Below are 24,024 nucleotides of genomic sequence, written 5' to 3'. Positions count from 1 at the left end.
TTCTACTGAGGACACTATTGAAGTAGTCAAACTTGACGGTATATCAGCAACAGAGCTTCGCGCACGGCTGGCATATGTATTATCCCTCCGATCCAGAAGTGCATAAGCATCTGCTCTCGAACATCGTTTCGCATGAATGATATCGAGCAGGCTTTGTTCGTCGGCTCGTTTCGAGCAGTTGACATCATCAGCTGAGTGGTTGCCCTTGCATAGGCAACACTGGGGCTGATCAGAGGCGCAGCTGTCATCTGAATGCCCTTCTCCACAAACCCGGCAGCGAGTCGCCGACTTACACGCTTTACCACTGTGACCGAAACGCCAACAGTTGTTGCACTGAAGAGGACGGGGCTGCAGAGGGTCCACACGATACACTATCAGCCAAACCTTGAGTTCAGAAGGACAGGAGGAACCAGCAAACGTAGTGATAACTGACTCTGTCGCAACACGCACACCATTGAATTCTCTACTGCACCGGTAGACAGAAAGAACCCCCACACCTGCATCCTGAAACTACTTCAGTATATCCTGCGGGGAAGATGCTGGGTCCACGCCACGAACAATACCGTTGGAACATGCGAGCTGTTCCGGGATGAAGGCTTTAACCGCTAATGATTGAAAAATTTTGCACTGGAGCAGGTTCGTGACACAATCAATGTCAGCGGACCTGCAAACATTGCCTCTCCGGCAGAACGGTCGCACCTCAGAGATCTGGAGGTAGTGGGTAGTGAGAGATCTTAGCTCCTGCTGAAGGACCTTGGGGCTTTTCATCTTGATCGTTCCCTCACCGATCGGCAGGAGAGCCACAGGGATGATGTCAATTCCATTTTTACAAAAATTTTCTAGCGGCAAGCTTTGGGTGGGCAAGCTGGCAAACCAGGTTGCCGTCCCTCCACCCGGGGAGGTCAGCAACATACCTGAGCCAAACGCACCCTCAAATGCACATTAACCTGGCCTACAGACCTAACCTGAGACCTGGCCAAATCCCCCACACAGAACGGCCTCACCAGAGATGACCACGTAGGCACCACCAGGACACCACAGTTGAGCTCGAAGCCAAGCACCAGCAAGAACACGTCAGCACCGTCCAACACTCTTCTTCCATTTTCTTTTTCCTTTCTTCGTCCAGCCATGGCATTGCACCAAGAAACTGATGCTTAAATGCCACTGCGTCTGCCGGATGCCACGAAAAAAGCCTCTGGTTGAATTCTGTAAAGGCTGCTTCGATGTGGTCATTGTCTGCCGATAAGATACCCCCCATTCTATTTTATCGATGTGATTACTTTCAGCGTGGGCTTTTTCTAAACCGAGAGCACGTTTTGATGGCGCTTCGCCAGCAGCTGTGTCTTCCGCCCTCGCCCTCACCAGTGCTCCGCGATAACGCCGTTCTTTCATGAGTTCTATCTTTTGCTTGGTTTTCCTGACATCTTCTATCCATTTCCCAGGCGCCTTGCATTCCTGCTTCAGCAACGTTTGCAGTAGTGCCTTTAACTCAGATTCGTCTTGTTTTTCCTTATACCGGATACAAGTGGCCCTTTCTATTGCTTTGATTTTTAAAGATTCTTTGCTTAACTCCCACTGTTGCCATATCTTCAGGGTCTTGCACGGGTTTATTTTTCCTATTTCATCCTTTACTGCTCGGAAGTACACATCGTCGCGAAGAAGCGTGTTGTTTAGCTTCCACATTTCCCATGAAAATGCCTTGCTTCGCTTGACACTTCCGAGGCAGCACTCAACTAAACAGTGGTCTGAGAAGGACACTGCCACAAATTCGTACTGGCTGCATACAGGGGCAAGGTCAGCTGATGTATAAATGCGGTCCAGCCGTGCATGGCTTGAGCCCTGAAAATGGGTGAACTTCACTGCCCGCGCACCCTCAAGACATTCAGCCACATCTTCGAGGTTTCCGTTATCAATAATTCTGATCAACACTTCAGTGCTCCTGTCTCGAAACCCCCGAATGCTTCACTTATCGCGAGCATTTAGGACACAATTGAAGTCACCTAAGACGATGAGCTGCCTCTCCGTGCAAACGCGCTCTAGGAGGCTTTGGAAAAAAGCAACTCTTTCCTCTACCCCATTGCGCCACTCAATGCTACTCAGGGAAAAGTCAAGGAGAACACACCGGCCAGACACACACGAAAAATATGCTTGCACCTCTAGCCCCGGGATCTTCTTTACAAAGAGCACGCAACCAGCAGATGTCCCTACTGCATGACTGACGACAGCAAAAAATCTAGTCGTGAAACGTTGCACCATGCGGTCAGTTCCTTCGTTGCCGTCCACTTTCGTCTCTTGCACGGCCAATACATCTATCTCTCGCTCCGTAATAAGTCGGTACACCTGACCTTGTTTTTTCCTAGTCGCCAGGCCTCGTACATTCAGCGTAGCGACTTTAAAGGCAGAGGCGGGAGCCATTTTAACTCAAGAGGAAGGACCCAACAGCATGGCGCTTACCTCCCACGTCTAGCGCGCGGCTAGACGCCACTGTTGCCGCCGGTATCATCCGGCGGAAGAACATCGGCCTGCTCGTGGAGTACCTTGTCGCCGGCCCGCTTGTCATCCGAAAGGTTCGGGCGCGGCCGTAACTTCGGACGCCGGGATTGAGCCGTCTTTGCAGGGGGTTCCTCGACGCCGGGCGCTGCCACCTTGTCCCCTTCGGGGCTGGTCTGGTCGTGGGGACGCTTCGCCGGTGTGGTGACGGGGGGCGTGACGCTAGTTGCACGGGCGCCACTCTGCTGGACGATTTAGCGGGCATATGTTTTAGGTATTTTAATTTCAGACAACATGATGGCATGCGACGGAGTGTGTCGGGTAAATGGAGTTAGAGAAAAAAAAGATATAGCAGAGCGTGGTTTCGATCCACGGACCTCTGGGTTATGGGCCAGCACGCTTCCACTGCGCCAATCTGCTGGACGAATTAGCGGGCATATGTTTTAGGTATTTTAATTTCAGACAACATGATGGCATGCGACGGAGTATGTCGGGTAAATGGAGTTAGAGAAAAAAAAGAGTTAGCATAGCGTTCGAGACCACGGACCTCTGTACGCTCCCACCACGCGCCACTCGCCACTCTTCCTTTCTTTTCCTTATTGCCTGCTTTGGCTCTACATTTAAAAAACATTAACAAAAAAAAAACATGCAACAAAAAAACACACAAAACACTATGTACCATAAGACACGTCGTGTCAGCCAGCATGAGTCTGGCTTCGTCATTCTAAAATTCACGAAGCATACAGAGCGGCTCTAGCCTCGAGAGCCACTCGGGAGGCTCCGCAGCTGCTTTCTGGATGGCCAGAAAGCAGTCCATTCTTTCGCGAAAATAAATTCGGGCAGGTCGTGCGTCTTTGTCACAATAATAGCCTGCCATTCTGGAGCGCCATATACAGTGGAGGCCCAAGAGCATTGAGATCAAATGGTACCCCATCCTCATTGTCTGTGCTTAAATAACGAATTCCCTGCGCGTCAAGTGGTAGCTCTTTCTTTATTGGCCTTTGTAACACATCCCAAAAATAAACCCCTTCCCAGCAATGCAAAAAAACATGGTCTATTGTTTCGGGCTGTTTACAAATTAAGCAGTTCGATCCCCACGGTAAAAAGAAATCCTTTCCTTCCAAAAACTTTTTAACTGGGGGTGTCCCGGTGTGTAATTTAAAAAAGAAGGTCTTTACTCCTGGTGGCACCTGCATTTTCTTTACCCTTTTTAAAACATCAGCTCCAGGACCTCCACTGTACAAGGCCCTGTACATAGGCTCTGGGAAAACAATATCACAAACATCATGGTACAACTTCTTTCTTTTAGTTTTATATAAATAATCGCTAGAAAAACGCGCTGAAAGAAACCTAACACTTGCTACAATCTCTTTGTAGTAACCAAAAATTTTACCCGAGAGCTCTTCTGTGGTAACACCAAACTCGGGCAGCAATCGCCGCAGCCTCACCTGGCACACGGTGCGCAAGAACGGGTCTGGGACATCGCGAAAAAAAAAAACGGTTCACCAGCTGCCTTAAAAAGAGGTGCCCTAGCCCCAACCCCCCGTCTTTTACCCGCCGGAACAGGTTCGTTCGGCTGCAACGTTCCCATTCGGAAGCCCATATAAAGACGGCAAAAATCCGGTGTAACTTCTTAATGTGCACCCGAGAGCAATGCAAAACCTGCATCACATACCAGAGCTTGCTAATAAAAAACAGGTTGCAGACTGTAGCTCTGGCGAAAATGGAGAGATTGGTGCCTTTCCATTTTCCTGCTCTGTCACGTGCTTCTTTCGTTTGCTGTTTCCAATACTCCTCGCTTTCGCGATAAGCATCGCGCGGAACGCCCAAATACTTGCCCGGTGTCGTCGCCCACGGTACGTTGGCAAAATGGTCCGGGTGGGATGGCCACCATCCATGCCAGAGTCCGAGGCATTTGGACCAATTAACCCCGCCACCGGTGACTACGCTGAACTCGCGTACACACCCGACAGCTTCGCTTATGCTCCCCTGATCAACCGTGAATACAGCAACGTCGTCAGCATACGCCAGCAGCTTAACTTCAGCAGCTTGCAACCTAAAGCCATTAATACTATTGTCTTCTATTATTTTCCTACACAGTGTTTCGATGTAAATACAAAATAAGAGAGGGCTGAGGGGGCAGCCCTGACGCACCGAACGCTGCACGCTAATGGGGGCCCCCAGGCACTTGTTAACAATCAATCTTGTCGTGCAGTTTCGATACGCCAGGGCTACACCTTCGCGGATAACTGAACCGACATTCACATGGTCTAAAACGGAGAACAAGCTTTCATGAGAAACACAATCAAAAGCTTTCTCGAGATCAATCTGAAGCATGGCCACCCGCCCATTAATTGCATCGCAGGTTTCAAGTACACTGCTTTTTTTTACTTTATTGCCTGGCTTTGGCTCATAACATTTAACAAAAAAAAAACATTCAACAAAAAACACACAAAACACTATGTACATAAGACACTGTCGTGGTCAGCCAGCATGAGTCTGGCTTCGTCATTCTAAAATTCACGAAGCATACAGAGCGGCTCTAGCCTCGAGAGCCACTCGGGAGGCTCCGCAGCTGCTTTCTGGATGAACAGAAAGCAGTCCATTCTTTCCCGAAAATAAATTCGGGCAGGTCGTGCGTCTTTGTCACAATAATAGCCTGCCATTCTGGAGCGCCATATACAGTGGAGGCCCAAGAGCATTATGAGATCAAATGGTACCCCATCCTCATTGTCTGTGCTTAAATAACGAATTCCCTGCGCGTCAAGTGGTAGCTCTTTCTTTATTGTCCTTTGTAACACATCCCAAAAATAAACCCCTTCCCAGCAATGCAAAAAAACATGGTCTATTGTTTCGGGCTGTTTACAAATTAAGCAGTTCGATCCCCACGGTAAAAAGAAATCCTTTCCTTCCAAAAACTTTTTAACTGGGAGTGTCCCGGTGTGTAATTGAAAAAAGAAAGTCTTTACTCCTGCCACTGCGCCACTCTGCTGGACGAATTAGCGGGCATATGTTTTAGGTATTTTAATTTCAGACAACATGCTGGCATGCGACGGAGTATGTCGGGTAAATGGAGTTAGAGAAAAAAAAAGATTTAGCAGAGCGTGGTTTCGATCCACGGACCTCTGGGTTATGGGCCCAGCACGCTTCCACTGCGCCACTCTGCTTTTTTTTTTCCTTTATTGCCGGTATTTTGACCCACATGAAAAGAAAGCACATATTCATACATAAGCACTAAAAACACAACCAACATCTTTGTTAAAACAACGGCCGCTCAGCTTGTGCGGTCACGCTCATGCTAAAATTCCTTCATCGCCAATAATAACTCAACACGTGACAGCCACTCTGGACTACATTCCAGCATCTTTTTCTCCTGAACAAAGTTGCTTATGCTTTCTTTGAAATATTGACGTGCCGGTCTTGCATCGAGATCGGCGTGCTTTACTGCCATTCTGCATTTCCAAATACTGTGTAGGGCTATTAGCATGATCAAATCAAATGGGGTACCGCCATCACTTTCAATTGGCAAGTAGCGAATTCCGTACCCATCAAGCGGAAATTCTTTTTTGATTGTGCGCTGAAGCACATCCCAAAGGAACACAGCATCCCAGCATTCAAGGAACACATGCTCAATTGTCTCCTCCTTTCTGCATATTATACAGTGAGTACCCCAGGGAACAAAAAAACCTTTTTCAGCCATCCACGGTTTGACAGTCAGAGTTCCAGTGTGTAATTTGAAAAAGAAAGTCTTAACACCAGACGGGACTAACATTGCCTTAACACGCTTTAGTACCTTGTTACCTATACCTTCCCTGTAAAGGGACCGATATAAAGGCACGGGGAGAACCACACTACAGAGGTCTTTATACAGTTTTTTCCAGTTGACTTCACTCAGGTATTGGAGTGAAAACCGGCCATCAAAAACCTACATGAAACCACAACTTCGCGTAGAAAACCATGCACTCCACCGGGCATACTGCCAGCAGAGACAACCATATTAGGCAAGTGCTTCCCCAGGCGAAGTTGACAGACAGTGTGTAGAAACGGGTGCTTAACGTCCCGAAGAAATAAATACCGATTGACAACCTGTCTCAAAAACAAATGTGACAAACTGAGTCCTCCATTTCGAACTCGTAGAAATAAATTGGTGCGGCTTGATCTTTCCCAGGAAGATGCCCACACGAACACTGCAAACACCCGATGAAATTTTTGGATATGAACCCTGGAGCAATGCAAGACTTGAAGGACATACCAAAGTTTGCTCACTAAAAATATGTTGCAAATTGTGGCTCTCGAGAACATTGACCAATTCCATCCATTCCATTTATTCACTCTTTCCCTCATTTTATCCACTTCACTCCTCCAGTAAGCCTCGCTGTCTTTGTAACACTGAAGAGGAACTCCCAAGTATTTAACAGGAGTCGTAGTAAAACTCATGTTGGCAAAAGTGTCTGGGGCTTCCGGCCAATCCCCGTGCCAGAATCCCAGGCACTTACTCCAGTTTACCGCGCTGCCACTGGCCGCACAAAAACTTTTAACACACTTAACAGCCTGTGTTACACTGTCGTAATCATTACAAAACATGGCTATATCATCCGCATAAGCCAACAGTCGGACTTCTAACTGATGTAGTTTAAAACCGCGCATACAATCGCTCTGTATCACGCTCAAACAAAATGACTCTATATACAAACAAAACAACAGTGGCGAAAGAGGGCAACCCTGGCGCACCAAGCGTTTGACTGGAATGCGTGGACCCACAACCTTGTTGACAATTAGACTTGTCGTGCAATCCTGGTACGCCATGGCGACCCCGCCTCGAATAATTCTACCCACATTCACATGATCTAGAATGCACAGAAGAATTTCATGAGGCACCCTATCGAAAGCTTTCTCCAGATCAATTTGGATCATTGCCACTTGTGTGCCCATTGCGTCGCAGCACTCAAGGATACTACGCGCTACATGTATATTTGAGAAAATAGATCGGCCTTTAATACCGCACGTTTGATGCGGCCCCACCAGGTCAGTAATGACTGTCTGCAATCGCTTAGCGAAAATTTTCATCATTATCTTATAGTCTCCATTTGTGAGGCAAATTGGACGGTAAGAAGTTACTCTGCGCAATACAGAGGGGTCTTCTGATTTCGGTATAAGAACAGTGTGGGAAGATGTGAAGGAAGGCGGCAGTACATTGAGATCGAATGCCTCATTATAGACAGCAGCTAAAACTGGTGAAATTGTTCTTTTTAGACGTTTATAAAAGGCTGAGGTCAGACCATCCGGGCCCGGAGACTTCCCCGGCTGCAAGCTTTCAATAGCGTTTTTCACCTCCTCTACTGAGATAGCTGCCTCCAATAATTCCTTCGTACTGTCGTCTAGGCTGGGCATCAACAAAAGGAAGTTGTTCTTGAAACGATCAATGTCAACTGAGCAGTAGGCAAATAACCCACTGTAGTGCTCGAAGAAAGCGCGCTCAATATCTTCTGCTGTGTCACTAACTTTTCCACCAACTTCAATTTCCACTATCTGATTGCGCCGCGCGTGCCACTTTTCTGCGCCCAACGCTCTTTTTGATGGAACTTCCCCCGCTATCAGCTTTTCAGCTCTCGCTCGCACCAGAGCACCGTGGTACCTTTCGATGTCGAACTGTTCTATTTTATGCTTTAGTGCGCGAATATCGTCCATGAACATGCCGGGTCTACTACACTCTTCACTGATCAATTTTTCCAAGTTTCTGCGCATCGTTTTTTCCTCTGCCCCCTTTTGTCTGCGTATAGCGCTCGCCCGCTCCAATGCTTTCATTTTAACTGTCTGCTTGAAGTTTTCCCATTTTTCTCTGTACGTCGTATTACCCATATGTTTCATTGCATCAACTTGCGTCGTCACGTCTGCCATAAAAATTTCATCATCCAGTAATTTTGAAATCAATTTCCATAACTGCCACTCGAAGCTTCTTTTCCTTTTTTTTCGTGCTTGCTACTAGAAAACTGACTAAGCAGTGATCAGTAAATGAAACAGCGCTCACTCGGTACTCCTTGCAAAAGGGTACCAAATCAAGGCTTACGTATGCCCTATCCAAACGAGCGTGGCTCGAAGCCTGAAAATGGGTGTACTGCGTATTTCTTCCACCACCAAGGCATTCAGCCACATCCGCCAAACTACTGTTCCCTATTATTTCATTTAGGGTAGTGGTGCTTGCATCCTTGTACGGTCGGGTGCTAGTTTTGTCCCGGGATGAAAGAACGCAGTTGAAATCGCCAATAAGAATGACCAACCTATTACACTGGGTATACTGTTTTAGCTGTTCAAAAAACCTGCACCTTTCCCCGGCAACAGTCGGCGCATACAAACAGATTACACGCCACTCCAAGGACGACAACAAGAAATCACATACAATAAACCGTCCTGACGTGCATGACGTAACGGCTTCTATTTTAGCTCCTAGACTATGTCGGACCAACAATGCGCAGCCTGAAGAATATCCCACGGAATGGCTCACAATAGCACAGTATCGCGCTACGAATTGCTGCACCATGCCCCCGGTTTCCACGTCGCCCTCGACTTTCGTCTCCTGCACTGCTAGAATGTCAAGGTCAAAGTCGCTTAACAGGCGGTACAGTTGACTCTGCTTCCTCCTTGAGGCAAGCCCTCGGACATTTAATGTTGCCACGCGAATGGACTTATCCATAGTCATCATAGCAAGTCGAGAAAGAAAACCGGGGGCATGGCGCTCACCTCACAGCTGCGGTTTGATCGTGAGTGCGTTAGCACAGGGCGGTCCTCACGGCGGCAAAGGCGGCGTTTCCGCCGTCTGCGCGCCGCCGAAGTGTTCGGCAGCGGTCGAAATGAAGGACGCCGTCCAACAGTCGTCTTGGCTGGCGGCTCGTCTGCAGCAACGACACTAAGCTCCTTCCCATTTTCGCCTGCGTCGTGAGCACGGTGGAAGAATATTGTTCTTCCATCGTGGTCGTGAGGTCGCTTTGCAGCGGCACTAATACTGTCGCTGTCCATCACGGTGACTGGTGCCGGCTCGGTGGGTGGTTTCTCGCCTCCTCCGGGAGAGGGGTGGCCCGTAGTGTTGCCTCATCCTTCTCGTTCCCGCCTTCTGCGTCGTCATGTCGCCGCTTGTCTGCGGGTTTATCTCCGCCGTCAATTAGTGCGTCCCCTTGAATGTTCGACGATGCACCTTGCGTAGCCAGGTTACGGCTCGTCCTTGCTGTTTCCTCTGAGTCTTCCTCGTCCATCAGGTGGTCCGATATGTCGTTTGCCTGCACTGGTCCGGCTACGCTGGCGTACGTCTTTGCGCAATCAGCATCGACGTGGCCGAAACGACGACAGCGACTACAGCGCGGCACTTTGCAGTCGCGACGAATGTGCCCGGTGCTCTTGCAGCGCAGACACAGAGGAGCGCTGCCCGGCACAACAACAAGAGTTAGCTCTCCGGCTATCTTGAGCTGATGCGGAATATCGTCTATTTTGACGTCGGCATGCAATTTTAGTCCAACTGTACGAGTCGTCGACCCTTTTTCAGTGACACCGAGCGCCCGCCACTTCTCCCGGGTCACTTCCAACACCTTCCCGTAGGGCGACAGTGCCACGCGAACGTCTTCGTCGGTAACGCCATGCAGCAACCAGTGCAGCTTTACGCGAACCTCTCGGTTATTCGGATCAATGAGCAAACATGGGCGATCCTTTACCTTCACGTCGACGGCCAAAAGCAGCTTCTGAGCAGCATCAGCAGTTGTCATTGTCACAGCCCACACGTGGTTCATTTGATACGCCCCCAACGCCACAACGTCGGGAAGCGCACCAAGGTTGGCCAAAGTGTCCCGGTAGTCTTCAACACGATACGGCCGGGCTCTTGGATCGCCGTTCATAAAAACGGTGTTGGCGACGATGCGTCCGGATGGCAGATTGGGCAGAATAACCTGGTAATCATCGGCAGTAGCCGCAAAAAACCTGTTACCGCGGCCCGACTGGGCCGCTGAAACCGCTCCGACGGAGCTCATGATAACGCGTCCGTCACGCTCGGTGGCCGGAAGTCGAATGCACTGCGTTACTCTGCTGGACGAATTAGCGGGCATATGTTTTAGGTATTTTAATTTCAGACAACATGCTGAAAAAAAAAATTTAGCAGAGCGTGGTTTCGATCCACGGACCTCTGGGTTATGGGCCCAGCACGCTTCCACTGCGCCACTCTGCTGGATTTTTTTTCTTTATTGCATGGAAGAACTTCTGTAGAAAGGAGGAAAACTTCAATCAGACTAGTTCGCGTCTCAAGTTACCGGGCTGCTTAATATGAGCCCCCCATAGCCCTAACTCACCACTGCATCCCCATCAAAACATCAAAATTCAGGGAGGCAAACACAAGCATCTAGGCACGGCAGCCAGCTTGGAGGTTCGTCGCGAGCAGCATATACACTCCTCACCAACGCACACTGTTCCCGAAACACAGATTTGGACGATCTTGGTGGCTCGGCATGTCTGTCCATCATACGGCTTTTCCAAAGACTGAATAGTCCCATCAACACAAACACGTCATAAGGCACAACAGAGTTTTTGTCAACAGGCAGAAATCTAATAGTGTATGGTGTAATTTCAATGTCCTTCTTAAGAGTTCGTTGTAGTATGTCCCAAAAGAACATGGCATCACGGCACAGGATGAAGCAGTGATCAATTGTCTCAGGCACGTTACACAGACGACAATTCACCTTCCAGGGTACAAACATCCCCTTGTCATTAAGAAATGTCTTGACAGGCAGCGTCGCTGTGTGTAGTTTGAAAAAGAACGTTTTAGCGGCTGCCTGAATGCACATCCGCCTAACACGCTTTAGAACACTGATGTCCAAAGACCCCAGATAAGGCTGCCGATACAATGGTGTAGGGAACAAAGACTCAGTGAGAGCCTGGGTCATCTGCTTTCTCGAGAGGCTATACAGGTAATCTAAAGAGAAGCGCACAGTGAGAAAATTGAAAGTGTCAGCAACCTCCTTAAGAAATCCCCATAAAGTCCCCTCACGAGCCTGCACAGTCGGTGCGAATAAGTAAGGCAAATGAAAACTAAGCCGCCTAATGAGCACAGCTACCAGAAACGGGTCGTTTGCTGATTTGAAAAAGAAAAAACGGGAAACGAGTTGATGCACGAACAGGTGAACAAGGCCCACTCCACTACCCTCTAAGGGAAGGAACAAGTTGTCACGCCTCATCGGCTCCCATTGAGAGCGCCGAAGGAATGCTGCAAATATTCTATGTATTGCTTGCACCTTCCTCCTCGCACAATGCAGGACTTGAAGGACATACGCGAGCTTTGCAAACAAAAAAATGTTACAGACCTGTGCCCTCGCAAACACTGAGAGTTCCCTACCCATGCAAGCCTGTGTTTGCCGCCGTAGAGTTACAGTTTGTGAATCCCAGTAGGCTGTACTGTTGCGAACTTGGTGCAGCGGAACGCCTAGGTACTCAAGAGGGCTACAGTTCCAACACATACCACAGAACTGGCTTGGCCTAGTTCCCCAATGACCCAACCAAAAGCCTTTGGATTTCTCTAAATTAAGAGCCGCGCCTGATACATCGCAGAACTGTTTAGTCAAGTTTAGAGCCTCGAGTACACTCTTTTTGTCAGAACAAAAGAGGGCGACATCATCAGCGTAAGCTAAAACTTTAACTTCACATTGAGCCAGAGAGAAATCGCGGATAGGTGCGCTGTTAATTATACTGAGACAGAGGGGTTCCAGATATAGGGCAAACAACAATGGAGACAGTGGACATAATTGACGAACAGATGCTTCTAGTGGTACTGGTTTCGTTAGCTCCTGATTAACAATAACCCTTGTATAGGAGTTCTTATAGCACAGCCTTATGCCTTTGAGCAAGACGTCACCAATATTTGCATACTCCAAGACCGCGAACAAGAAATCGTGCCGAACTTTATCAAACGCCTTAGCCAAGTCAATTTGAATCAGAGCTACTTGGCCTATCTCATCTGATACTGTCTCTAATACTGAACGTGCAATATGGATATGTGTTTGAATACTGCGGCCTCTAATACCACAGACCTGATGCGGACCTATCAAGTCCATAATGACGAGCTGCAGACGACTGCTAAGAACCTTGGCAAAAATTTTGTAATCAACATTGCAAAGGGAAATTGGACGATATCCCTCAACAGTTTTCAACCGATTAGTATCTTTGCTTTTGGGAATTAATATTGTGTGCCCAGAATAAAAAGTGGGAGGCAGGACACCCACATCATAAGATGCTTTGAAAACTTCCATCAAAACAGGCACTAGGCAAGGCGAAAATGTTTTATAGAATTCGCTAGTAATACCATCTGGCCCAGGAGATTTCTGGCTCTGCAGGGCAGAAATGGCTGATTGAATTTCATCCAAAGTGATAGGTCCCTTCACTATAGCACACTTCTCATCATCAAGTCGAGGGAAGTTTCCGAGCAAGGAACTGTAATCGAAACCCTGACTTGGATCTTCGCAACTGCCAAACAGCTTCCGATAATAGTCGAAGAAAGCAGCAAGAATACCAGGCGCATCACTGTATGTGCAATCACCATACTGAATTTCCAATATTTCCTTCGCAAGAGCATTCTCTCTTTCATCACTCAGGGCCCGACGAGAAGGTTGCTCATCAAGAAACCTTCGGGACCTAGATCGTATCGAGGCCCCCTTATATCTGTCTGTCGCAAATTGTTGAAGCTGTGCTTTTACGTTATTAATCTGTTCGAGATAGGCACCCGGGCTTACCGTCTCTAGCTCATGTAGCTCCGTTAGGGTGCGCCCAAGCTCACGAAGGTGGTGTCTCTTCAGGAAAGCGATTCTTGCTGAGGCCTCAATTGCCAAGTTTTTGATCTCCTGTTTAAACAAGTCCCACTTTTGAAAATGGAAAGATCACGGCGTGACCATACGTCCTTCAAACAAGTAGGTACAGCACGCTGAAAGATTTCGTCTGAGAGCAGACAGTTATTCATCTTCCACAACTCCCATCGATGGTGAAGTACATGCCGAGTGTACTTTCCTATCTGAAGAGACACCATACAGTGGTCACTGAAGAAAATGGCCACTCTGCTGGACGAATTAGCGGGCATATGTTTTAGGTATTTTAATTTCAGACATCATGCTGGCATGCGACGGAGTACGTCGGGTAAATGGAGTTAGAGAAAAAAAAGATTTAGCAGAGCGTGGTTTCGATCCACGGACCTCTGGGTTATGGGCCCAGCACGCTTCCACTGCGCCACTCTGCTGGACGAATTAGAGGGCATATGTTTAAGGTATTTTAATTTCAGACAACATGCTGGCATGCGACGGAGTATGTCGGGTAAATGGAGTTAGAGAAAAAAAATTGGAGGCTTATCAAGGTTAAGCCCAGTGGATGCGAAGCCGCTTGGCTAGGCGTTCTTCGCGTTCTTCATCGGTTTCCGTAGCACGCTGCAGCCTTCGTTTTGCATTCCTATTATTAACGTCCTTAGCGTTTGGAGGCATCTTGACCGCATACACGCCCGGCGCAAAGACGCTGGCGCGGTTGCGGGCACAGAGACTGACGCGACGGCGGGCGCGCGCCGCTTCATCCCTGGCGTGACGTCACATATCACGTGATGCAGCAATGGTGGCTCCGCCGCCGCGTCGCGCGCGACGGCGCGAACCGAAACGTGGAGGCCTCCGCCGGGCGACGTCCGACGGCGCGATATGAGGCCCCATCTGCAGCCGGTGTGACGTCATCACGTGATCTCACTTCAGGGTCAATGGTGGGCACCGCCGGGAGGCGACCGACGGTGCGATATGACGCCCCATCTGCAGCCGGTGTGACGTCATCACGTGACCTCATGTCACGTGACCTACTTGAAGGTCACTTGAAGGTCAATGGTGGCCACCGCCGGGAGGCGACGGACGGCGCGATATGAGGCCCCATCTGCAGCCTGTGTGACGTCATCACGTGACGTCATGTCACGGGACCCCACTTCAGGGTCAAAGGTGGCCACCGCCGGGCGTCGCGCGAAGGCCCGAAACCTACGTTAATATGCTTCGCATAAAAAGATTTAGCAGAGCGTGGTTTCGATCCACGGACCTCTGGGTTATGGGCCCAGCACGCTTCCACTGCGCCACTCTGCTGGACGAAGTAGCGGGCATATGTTTTAGGTATTTTAATTTCAGACAACATGCTGGCATGCGACGGAGTATGTCGGGTAAATGGAGTTAGAGAAAAAAAAAGATTTAGCAGAGCGTGGTTTCGATCCACGGACCTCTGGGTTATGGGCCCTGCACGCTTCCACTGCGCCACTGTTTTTTTTTTTATTGCCGACTTTGACATTCAAACACACAAGATGAACGATTAAAACGTGTCGGCAGACGTTTGCCTGACACGGCATGTTAAAATTTTTTCAGTCTTCCCAAATCATCAAGCACATCGATCCATTTTGGCTGTTCAGGGAGAGCCTTATACGCCTCCCTAAATCGCACAACATTTTGAATGAAATGTTCTCGTACAGGTTTCACTTGTTCATCTGCATTGTTAAACTCCATTCTGGTTTTCCACAAGCTGTGAAGTCCCAGGAGCATTACTGCATCAAATGGAAAATCATGTTTTGTGAAAAGTTAGAAATCTTATGCCATATGCATCTAATGGTAGGTCTTTCTTTAATGTTCTCTGAAGGACATCCCAGAAAAAAATGGGATCCCAACAGTCCAAAAACACATGTTCAATGGTTTCTGGTTTGTGGCACCGGAAACAGTTTGTTGACCAAGGGACGAAAAGACCTTTATCGTGCATCCACGTTTTCACTAATAAGGTATTAGTGTGGAGTTTAAAGAAAAAGGATTTGATCGCTGGCAATATTGGCATCTTCTTAACTCTTTTAAGTACATCAGCTCCTGGGCCTGCAGTGTGTGGCAAACGATATATCGGCAGAGGAAGCATTGTGTCCACTAAGTCCACGTACAATTTTGTTTTCTTGACATTACACAAATACTCCATGGAAAACCCAACATGCAGCATTCTGTACGCGAGCACAGCTTCTTTAAGGTACCCTCTTATCGCACCATTTACATGTACCGAACTTACAAGAAGGTCAGGAAGAAGTCGACAAAGCCGTACTTGCATTACGGTCCGGAGGAAGACATCATTTTCATCCCGTAGGTACTTGAAACGCGAGACAACTTGTCTCAAAAATAAATGCGCCAGGCCAAGCCCACCTTTCTTCACAGAAAGAAACAAGTTTGTTCGACTCGTCCTTTCCCAGGTCGAAGCCCAAATAAAAACCGCAAATACACGATGAAGTTTTTGAATGCTTACCCGGGAAGCACTGAGCACATTCATCACATACCACACTTTAGCAGCAAGGAACAGGTTGTAGATAGTGGCACGCGAAAACATCGATAACTGTCTCCCTTGCCATGCATCACTTCTTTCCTTGGCCCTCGATGCTTGATCAAACCAGTACGGATCTGGGTCTCGGTAACTGTCAAGAGGTACTCCTAAATACAACGCTGGAGTGGTGGACCAGCGCACCCGAGAATAGCGTTCAGGCGTGACGTCCCAGCCACCGTGCCAGAACCCGTTGCTTTTTTCCCAGTTGATCTGGGGTCCAGTGCAGCTACAAAATTTGTGCACTACGTTCGTTACCTCAGAAATACTCTCTGTATTTGCACAAAATACAGCGATGTCATCAGCATAAGCCAAGAATTTTACGTGCGCTGATTGCAGCCTGAAACCCGTTATGCATTCATTATTCCGGATGGCCAAGCAAAATGGCTCAAGGTACGCCGCGAAAAGCAATGGCGACAGGGGACAACCATGTCTTACAGAAGATCGCACTTGCAGGCTGCCAGTGAGTTCGCCGTTCACAACAATTTGAGTCGTACAGTTTGCGTAAGCCATTCTAACACCTTCTGTTATTATTCGGCCAACATTCGCATGCTCTAGTACGGCAAACAGGACGTCATGAGACACCCGGTCAAAGGCTTTTGCCAGATCTAGTTGTATCATCGCCACTCGGTCATCAAAAGAGTCACAGCATTCTAGTATGGACCGCGCCACGTGTATGTTCGTAGCGATACTTCGACCTTTTATGCCACACGTTTGGTGCGTGCCTACAATCGATGTTATAACACTCTGCAGTCTCTTCGCCAACACCTTCATGAAAATCTTGTAGTCGACGTTTGCGAGGCTTATCGGGCGATAAGACCCCACCATCAGGAGCTTTTCAGCATCATCGGTTTTAGGAATGAGCGCTATGTGCGAAGTTGTGAAGGACAGCGGAACACGTTTTTTCTCATAACTTTCAACGACAATGACTTGCAGTATCTGGGCTATTGCAGTTTTGAAAGCTTTGTAGAAAGCTGCCCCCAGGCCGTCGGGGCCAGGAGCTTTACCGGTTGGCAATGCATCTATCGCGTCCTCTATTTCTTGCAAGGAAATCGTCTGTTCGAGCCGTATTTTGATTTCTTCGTCAAGTTTCGGCATAAGTGGTAGAAATTCGCAATGGAAGCCCCTTTCCGCTTTCCGCGAATGACCCAGCATATCTTTGAAGTGATCACAGATTGTTTCCTTGATTACGCCACTGTCTGCCGAAACCCCTGCCCCTGTGTTTATTTGTCGTATTTGCTTTCGACACGAGTATCGTTTTTCATCGGATATCGCTCGTTTTGTTGGTGTTTCCCCTGCCCATAGCTGCTCAGTTCACGCCCGAATAACTGCCGCAATATACTTATCGGCGTCTATTTTTTCCAGCTGGGCTTTGACATCCCTGATTTCATTAAAGCATGTGCCTGGTTGTGCGCTTTCTATACACGTGAGGTATTCAAGCTGTTCACGAAGCTGTGCTTCCTTTTGTTTCTCGGCATATTTCAACTCCGTACCTTTTTCAATCACTCTTATTTTTACCCTTTGCTTAAACTCCTCCCACTCTGCAGCGAAGTTCGACGGTTGCGCTGTAATTAGCTTCTCTAGTTCTTGCTTTACTTCCTTGGCGAATCCTTCGTCCTCCAAGAACTTATTATTTAATTTCCATAAATGCCAACTAAACCGCTTTTTGCTTTGCTGCCTGCCAAAGGTTGTAATCACTAGGGCGTGGTCACTGAAAGCCACAGGTCTGACATCGTACAATGTGCATAGTGAAAAAAGTTCTGCCGACACATAAAATCTGTCCAATCGGGCATGGCTATTGCCCTGAAAATGGGTATACCGTGTACAAGGGCCATTGGTGAAAACACTTCCAATATCTTCTAAATTATGGCCATGGACCAATTCGTTCAAGACATCAGCACTCCTATCTCTCACAAACGAACTTCTTGCACGATCAGTAGCCTGACAGACGCAGTTGAAATCGCCCAGTAGGATTAGTTCCTTGTCACAGTTTAGGTATGTCTCAAAGCGGTCAAAAAACACTCTTCGCTCGGACTCCGCATTTGGTGCATACACACAAATAACTCGGAACTCAACGCCAGAGTACAAAAAATCAACGACAAGAAGACGGCCGCTATCACACGAGAAAAGTGACAGCACCGTAATACCGAGATTATTGCGAAGAAAAAGTACGCAGCCGCCAGAGGCACCTACAGAATGACACACACATACTTCAAAGTGCGTACGGAAAACGGACACCATACGTTCTGTAGCTTCTTGGCTTTCAATTTTAGTTTCTTGTATTGCAACTACGTGCAGATCGTTGTCTAGAAGAAGGCGACTGAGCTGGCATTGTCGCCCTCTTGCTCCAGGACCTCGCACGATTAAAGTGCCTACACGTAGTGCTTCACTGATAGCCATATCGAGAAAAAAAACGCCTTATTTTATGGTGCCTGCCTTCGCGCCACACCCCAAAAATCCCCAGACCCCAAAGCGGGCTCTAGGCATGAAACTACGGAGGCGGTTTCACCGCCTGCCGTGTTTCGGACGAAGTGTTCGGCCGCGGCTTCAAGGTCAGCCGCCTCATACCTGCAGCTTTGGACGGCGGCTCGTCTCCGCCATTGCCGTCCTGTTGAAGCGCCGTGCTCTCACCGTCGTCGTGCGGGCGCTTTCCCGCCGTTAGGTTATCCGCCCCGGAAGACATGTCCATGCTCACAGGGTCAGGAGGAATGGAAGGAGCCCCAGTAGCGACTGGGGATTTCACCTCGCCCTCCGACCTCGGCCCTGCGTCCTGGCGAGGCGCTGTTTCACGTATGATTGCGCCCTCCTCAGCAACAATTTTGTCCTGTTGCGATGTCTCCACGGCATTCGTCTCGCTCGCCGCTGTCGCAGTCGTAGCGGCAGACGTCTCTTCCATATCCGCCCCGTCCATGAGCAAGGCTGAAGCGTCCTGAGTGTTAACGGACCCGGTGACTTTTGCGTAGGTACGCTCGCACTGGCTGTCCTCGTGGCCGAATCGTCGACAAGCACCGCACCGCGGTGTGCGGCACTCCCGGCGTATGTGGCCCGTGCCACGGCAGCGAAGGCAGAGCGGAGCCCTGCCCGGCACGACCACGAGAGCCAGCTCACCGGCGACGCTCACCTGGTGCGGAATGTCGTCGAGATTCACTCCCGGTTTCAGCTTCAGGGTGACGAGCCTTGTAGTGGAGCCTTTGTCTGCCATAACCTGCACTCGCCACCGCTCGCGGGCAACGTCAGTCACCTTGCCAAATGCCGCGAAGGCGAGCTTCACGTCGTCGTCAGGAACACTGTGCAAAAGCCAGTGGACTTTCATGCGCAAGTCTTGGTTAGCTGGGTCGATGACGAGACACCGGCACTTTTTCACAACCAGCTCACCAGCACTCACAATTTTTTTCACGGCGTCTTCATCCTTAAACGTAACCGCCATCACGTGGCTCATCCTGTAGGCTCCGATGGCGATTACTTCGGGCAGGAGCGATAACTCAGCCAGAACATCGCGGAAATCTTCCACCCGGTATGGGCGTGCCCTGATATAACAGTGCAAAAAAACTGTGTTGGCAACGAAACGCCCTGTAGGCAAACTCGGTAGAACTACCTGGTATTCAGCACCTGTCGAAGAAAAAGCACCAAAACGCCTGTTTCCGCGGCCCTGCTGGGCCGCTGACGCCGCTCCGACGGAGCTCATGATAACGCGTCCGCTCGCTAGCGCGGCCGGAAGCAGAGTCCCCTTCCACTGCGCCACTCTGCTGGACGAATTAGGGGGCATATGCTTTAGGTATTTTAATTTCAGACAACATGCTGGCATGCGACGGAGTATGTCGGGTAAATGGAGTTCGAGAAAAAAAGATTTAGCAGAGCGTGGTTTCGATCCACGGACCTCTGGGTTATGGGCCAGCACGCTTCCACTGCGCCACTCTGCTGGACTATTTAGCGGGCATATGTTTTAGGTATTTTAATTTCAGACAACATCCTGGCATGCGACGGAGTATGTCGGGTAAATGGAGTTAGAGAAAAAAAAGGTTTAGCAGATCGTGGTTTCGATCCACGGACCTCTGGGTTATGGGCCCAGCACGCTTCAACTGCGCCACTTTGCTTTTTTTTTCTTTATTGCCTGGCTTTGGCTCATAACATTTAACAAAAAAAAATTCAACAAAAAACACACAAAACACTATGTACATAAGACACTGTCGTGGTCAGCCAGCATGAGTCTGGCTTCGTCATTCTAAATTCACGAAGCATACAGAGCGGCTCTAGCCTCGAGAGCCACTCGGGAGGCTCCGCAGCTGCTTTCTGGATGGCCAGAAAGCAGTCCATTCTTTCCCGAAAATAAATTCGGGCAGGTCGTGCGTCTTTGTCACAATAATAGCCTGCCATTCTGGAGCGCCATATACAGTGGAGGCCCAAGAGCATTATGAGATCAAATGGTACCCCATCCTCATTGTCATTGCTTAAATAACGAATTCCCTGCGCGTCAAGTGGTAGCTCTTTATTTATTGTCCTTTGTAACACATCCCAAAAATAAACCCCTTCCCAGCAATGCAAAAAAACATGGACTATTGTTTCGGGCTGTTTACAAATTAAGCAGTTCGATCCCCACGGTAAAAAGAAATCCTTTCCTTCCAAAAACTTTTTAACTGGGAGTGTCCCGGTGTGTAATTTAAAAAAGAAGGTCTTTACTCCTGGTGGCACCTGCATTTTCTTTACCCTTTTTAAAACATCAGCTCCAGGACCTCCACTGTACAAGGCCCTGTACATAGGCTCTGGGAAAACAATATCAGAAGCAATAGTAATAATGGCTTTAGGTTGCAAGCTGCTGAAGTTAATCTGCGCCACTCTGCTTTTTTCTTTATTGCCTGGCTTTGGCTCATAACATTTAACCAAAAAAAACATTCAACAAAAAACACACAAAACACTATGTACATAAGACACTGTCGTGGTCAGCCAGCACGAGTCTGGCTTCGTCATTCTAAAATTCACGAAGCATACAGAGCGGCTCTAGCCTCGAGAGCCACTCGGGAGGCTCCGCAGCTGCTTTCTGGATGGCCAGAAAGCAGTCCATTCTTTCCCGAAAATAAATTCGGGCAGGTCGTGCGTCTTTGTCACAATAATAGCCTGCCATTCTGGAGCGCCATATACAGTGGAGGCCCAAGAGCATTATGAGATCAAATGGTACCCCATCCTCATTGTCTGTGCTTAAATAACGAATTCCCTGCGCGTCAAGTGGTAGCTCTTTCTTTATTGTCGTTTGTAACACGTCCCAGAAATAAACCCCTTCCCAGCAATGCAAAAAAACATGGTCTATTGTTTCGGGCTGTTTACAAATTAAGCAGTTCGATCCCCACGGTAAAAAGAAATCCTTTCCTTCCAAAAACTTTTTAACTGGGAGTGTCCCGGTGTGTAATTTAAAAAAGAAGGTCTTTACTCCTGCTGGACGATTTAGCGGGCATATGTTTTAGGTATTTTAATTTCAGACAACATGCTGGCATGCGACGGAGTATGTCGGGTAAATGCAGTTAGAGAAAAAAAAGATTTAGCAGAGCGTGGTTTCGATCCACGGACCTCTGGGTTATGGGCCCAGCACGCTTCCACTGCGCCACTCTGCTGGACGAATTAGCGGGCATATGTTTTAGGTGTTTTAATTTCAGACAACATGCTGGCATGCGACGGAGTATGTCGGGTAAATGCAGTTAGAGAAAAAAAAGATTTAGCAGAGCGTGGTTTCGATCCACGGACCTCTGGGTTATGGGCCCAGCACGCTTCCACTGCGCCACTCTGCTGGACGAATTAGCGGGCATATGTTTTAGGTATTTTAATTTCAGACAACATGCTGGCATGCGACGGAGTATGTCGGGTAAATGATATGCTGGCATGCGACGGAGTATGTCGGGTAAATGGAGTTAGAGAAAAAAAAGATTTAGCAGAGCGTGGTTTCGATCCACGGACCTCTGGGTCATGGGCCCAGCACGCTTCCACTGCGCGACTGTGCTGGACGAAGTAGCGGGCATATGTTTTAGTTATTTTAATTTCAGACAACATGCTGGCATGCGACGGAGTATGTCGGGTAAATGCAGTTAGAGAAAAAAAAGATTTAGCAGAGCGTGGTTTCGATCCACGGACCTCTGGGTTATGGGCCCAGCACGCTTCCACTGCGCCACTCTGCTGGACGAATTAGCGGGCATATGTTTTAGGTATTTTAATTTCAGACAACATGCTGGCATGCGACGGAGTATGTCGGGTAAATGACATGCTGGCATGCGACGGAGTATGTCGGGTAAATGGAGTTAGAGAAAAAAAAGATTTAGCAGAGCGTGGTTTCGATCCACGGACCTCTGGGTCATGGGCCCAGCACGCTTCCACTGCGCGACTGTGCTGGACGAAGTAGCGGGCATATGTTTTAGGTATTTTAATTTCAGACAACATGCTGGCATGCGACGGAGTATGTCGGGTAAATGACATGCTGGCATGCGACGGAGTATGTCGGGTAAATGGAAGAGAAAAAAAAGATTTAGCAGAGCGTGGTTTCGATCCACGGACCTCTGGGTCATGGGCCCAGCACGCTTCCACTGCGCGACTGTGCTGTACGAAGTAGCGGGCATATGTTTTAGGTATTTTAATTTCAGACAACATGCTGGCATGCGACGGAGTATGTCGGGTAAATGCAGTTAGAGAAAAAAAAGATTTAGCAGAGCGTGGTTTCGATCCACGGACCTCTGGGTTATGGGCCCAGCACGCTTCCACTGCGCCACTCTGCTGGACGAATTAGCGGGCATATGTTTTAGGTATTTTAATTTCAGACAACATGCTGGCATGCGACGGAGTATGTCGGGTAAATGACATGCTGGCATGCGACGGAGTATGTCGGGTAAATGGAGTTAGAGAAAAAAAAGATTCAGCAGAGCGTGGTTTCGATCCACGGACCTCTGGGTGATGGGCCCAGCACGCTTCCACTGCGCCACTGTGCTGGACTATTTAGCGGGCATATGTTTTAGGTATTTTAATTTCAGACAACATGCTGGCATGCGACGAAGTATGTCGGGTAAATGCAGTTAGAGAAAAAAAAGATTTAGGAGAGCGTGGTTTCGATCCACGGACCTCTGTGTTATGGGCCCAGCACGGTTCCACTGCGCCACTCTGCTGCTTTTTTTCTGTATTGCCGGTGAACAATACATACGCAGGAATAAAAATCTAGCCACACTTTGGCCGAGACAATGGCTTAAAAGATTTTCATATCAATCAGTTTATCCATAACTGCCACCCAGTCCGGCGTCTGGGGTTGACTGCGGAGAACATCTCTCAGGAAAACTGCACGTTCGCCATAAAAGAAGTGAAGAATGGTGTAAACGGGAACGCACGCAACGGCGTGAAAGGGTAGAAGTGTGTAAATGGCCATATTGCCCAGCACCACCAGCAGCCTGGTCGGCTAACTCATTTCCAAAAATTCCGGAGTGACCCCGGATATGAAATACAAGAAATGAGGCAAGAGAAGACAAATGATAGCGATCTTTCTTAATGGAAATAATTGTCGGCTTAAATGAAGTAACTGAAGACAGGGCAGAAAGCAGAGATAGCGAATCAGTGTAGAAATGAACGGCATAGAAGGAGGGTTATTAATAGCAAACGCAACAGCAGAATGGAATGCTACAAGCTCGGCGGCATAGGCACCTGAATGTGGTTCTAAGGATATGCGATGAACGTATAAAATATTTTGTGTTGAGCTAAGAACAACAAAAGCAGCACCAGCACTGTGATGAATGAATGACCCGTCTGTGTAAATATGCAATGCGCGTTGACACGAAAAAGACAAGGCTTTCTGATAACTAAGTTGAGCAAAAGAAAATTTGTATTTCAATGAGGGATGGTCAGACCAGATAATAAGTACTGGCTGAATTTCAAAAGGGTTATAAAATGTCTTGCTGTAGACAACGGGTTGCCGTAATGTAAAAAGCATAAACTCTGAACATAATTGGTCGAGATAAATAGGCAATGGAAGAACATTGGCAAGGACATGAAGAGCAACAGTACTCGTAGTGCTGTAGGCACCAGTAAGAGCAAGAAGCGGAATGCGTTGCAACGATACTACACGACCTCTAAGTCTGGAAGTCGGACAATGGAACCACCAAGCTGTGGCGGCATAGGTGATTGTAGGAAGAATAACCTGATGAT

At 48.4% G+C, this 24,024-nt stretch overlaps 1 protein-coding gene and 8 non-coding genes across 9 annotated transcripts; all 9 read right to left on the bottom strand.

Moving 5' to 3' along the window:
• Window positions 1-2,474: 2,474 nt before the first annotated feature.
• Window positions 2,475-10,502, bottom strand: LOC144098069 (uncharacterized). Its single transcript, XM_077630625.1, has 3 exons — window positions 9,680-10,502; window positions 9,229-9,235; window positions 2,475-2,712 (listed from the first exon to the last, which is right to left on the bottom strand). Exons 1-3 carry the CDS (start codon window positions 10,500-10,502, stop codon window positions 2,475-2,477), a joined length of 1,068 nt encoding a protein of 355 aa, XP_077486751.1.
• TRNAM-CAU (transfer RNA methionine (anticodon CAU)) lies at window positions 5,586-5,657 on the bottom strand. Its single transcript has one exon. It is a non-coding gene; the product is annotated as a tRNA-Met (tRNA).
• A 122-nt stretch (window positions 10,503-10,624) lies between the features above and the next one.
• On the bottom strand, window positions 10,625-10,696 carry TRNAM-CAU (transfer RNA methionine (anticodon CAU)). Its single transcript has one exon. It is a non-coding gene; the product is annotated as a tRNA-Met (tRNA).
• A 2,976-nt stretch (window positions 10,697-13,672) lies between these two features.
• TRNAM-CAU (transfer RNA methionine (anticodon CAU)) lies at window positions 13,673-13,744 on the bottom strand. Its single transcript has one exon. It is a non-coding gene; the product is annotated as a tRNA-Met (tRNA).
• Window positions 13,745-14,537: 793 nt separating this feature from the next.
• On the bottom strand, window positions 14,538-14,609 carry TRNAM-CAU (transfer RNA methionine (anticodon CAU)). Its single transcript has one exon. It is a non-coding gene; the product is annotated as a tRNA-Met (tRNA).
• Window positions 14,610-21,392: 6,783 nt separating this feature from the next.
• On the bottom strand, window positions 21,393-21,464 carry TRNAM-CAU (transfer RNA methionine (anticodon CAU)). The gene has a single exon. It is a non-coding gene; the product is annotated as a tRNA-Met (tRNA).
• Window positions 21,465-21,566: 102 nt separating this feature from the next.
• On the bottom strand, window positions 21,567-21,638 carry TRNAM-CAU (transfer RNA methionine (anticodon CAU)). Its single transcript has one exon. It is a non-coding gene; the product is annotated as a tRNA-Met (tRNA).
• A 312-nt stretch (window positions 21,639-21,950) lies between these two features.
• On the bottom strand, window positions 21,951-22,022 carry TRNAM-CAU (transfer RNA methionine (anticodon CAU)). Its single transcript has one exon. It is a non-coding gene; the product is annotated as a tRNA-Met (tRNA).
• Window positions 22,023-22,541: 519 nt separating this feature from the next.
• TRNAM-CAU (transfer RNA methionine (anticodon CAU)) lies at window positions 22,542-22,613 on the bottom strand. The gene has a single exon. It is a non-coding gene; the product is annotated as a tRNA-Met (tRNA).
• Between the last annotated feature and the right edge of the window lie 1,411 nt (window positions 22,614-24,024).

This window comes from Amblyomma americanum, chromosome 7, assembly GCF_052857255.1.
Source record: "Amblyomma americanum isolate KBUSLIRL-KWMA chromosome 7, ASM5285725v1, whole genome shotgun sequence".
In the NCBI taxonomy this organism is placed as follows: domain Eukaryota; kingdom Metazoa; phylum Arthropoda; class Arachnida; order Ixodida; family Ixodidae; genus Amblyomma; species Amblyomma americanum.
Note: the sequence above shows the minus strand (reverse complement) of the source record. Positions and strands in the feature narration are given on the sequence as shown.

What these genes read in the sequence shown, in the direction of transcription:
- LOC144098069 (XM_077630625.1), bottom strand. Translation starts at nt 10,502, where the DNA reads ATGAGCTCCGTCGGAGCGGTTTCAGCGGCCCAGTCGGGCCGCGGTAAC.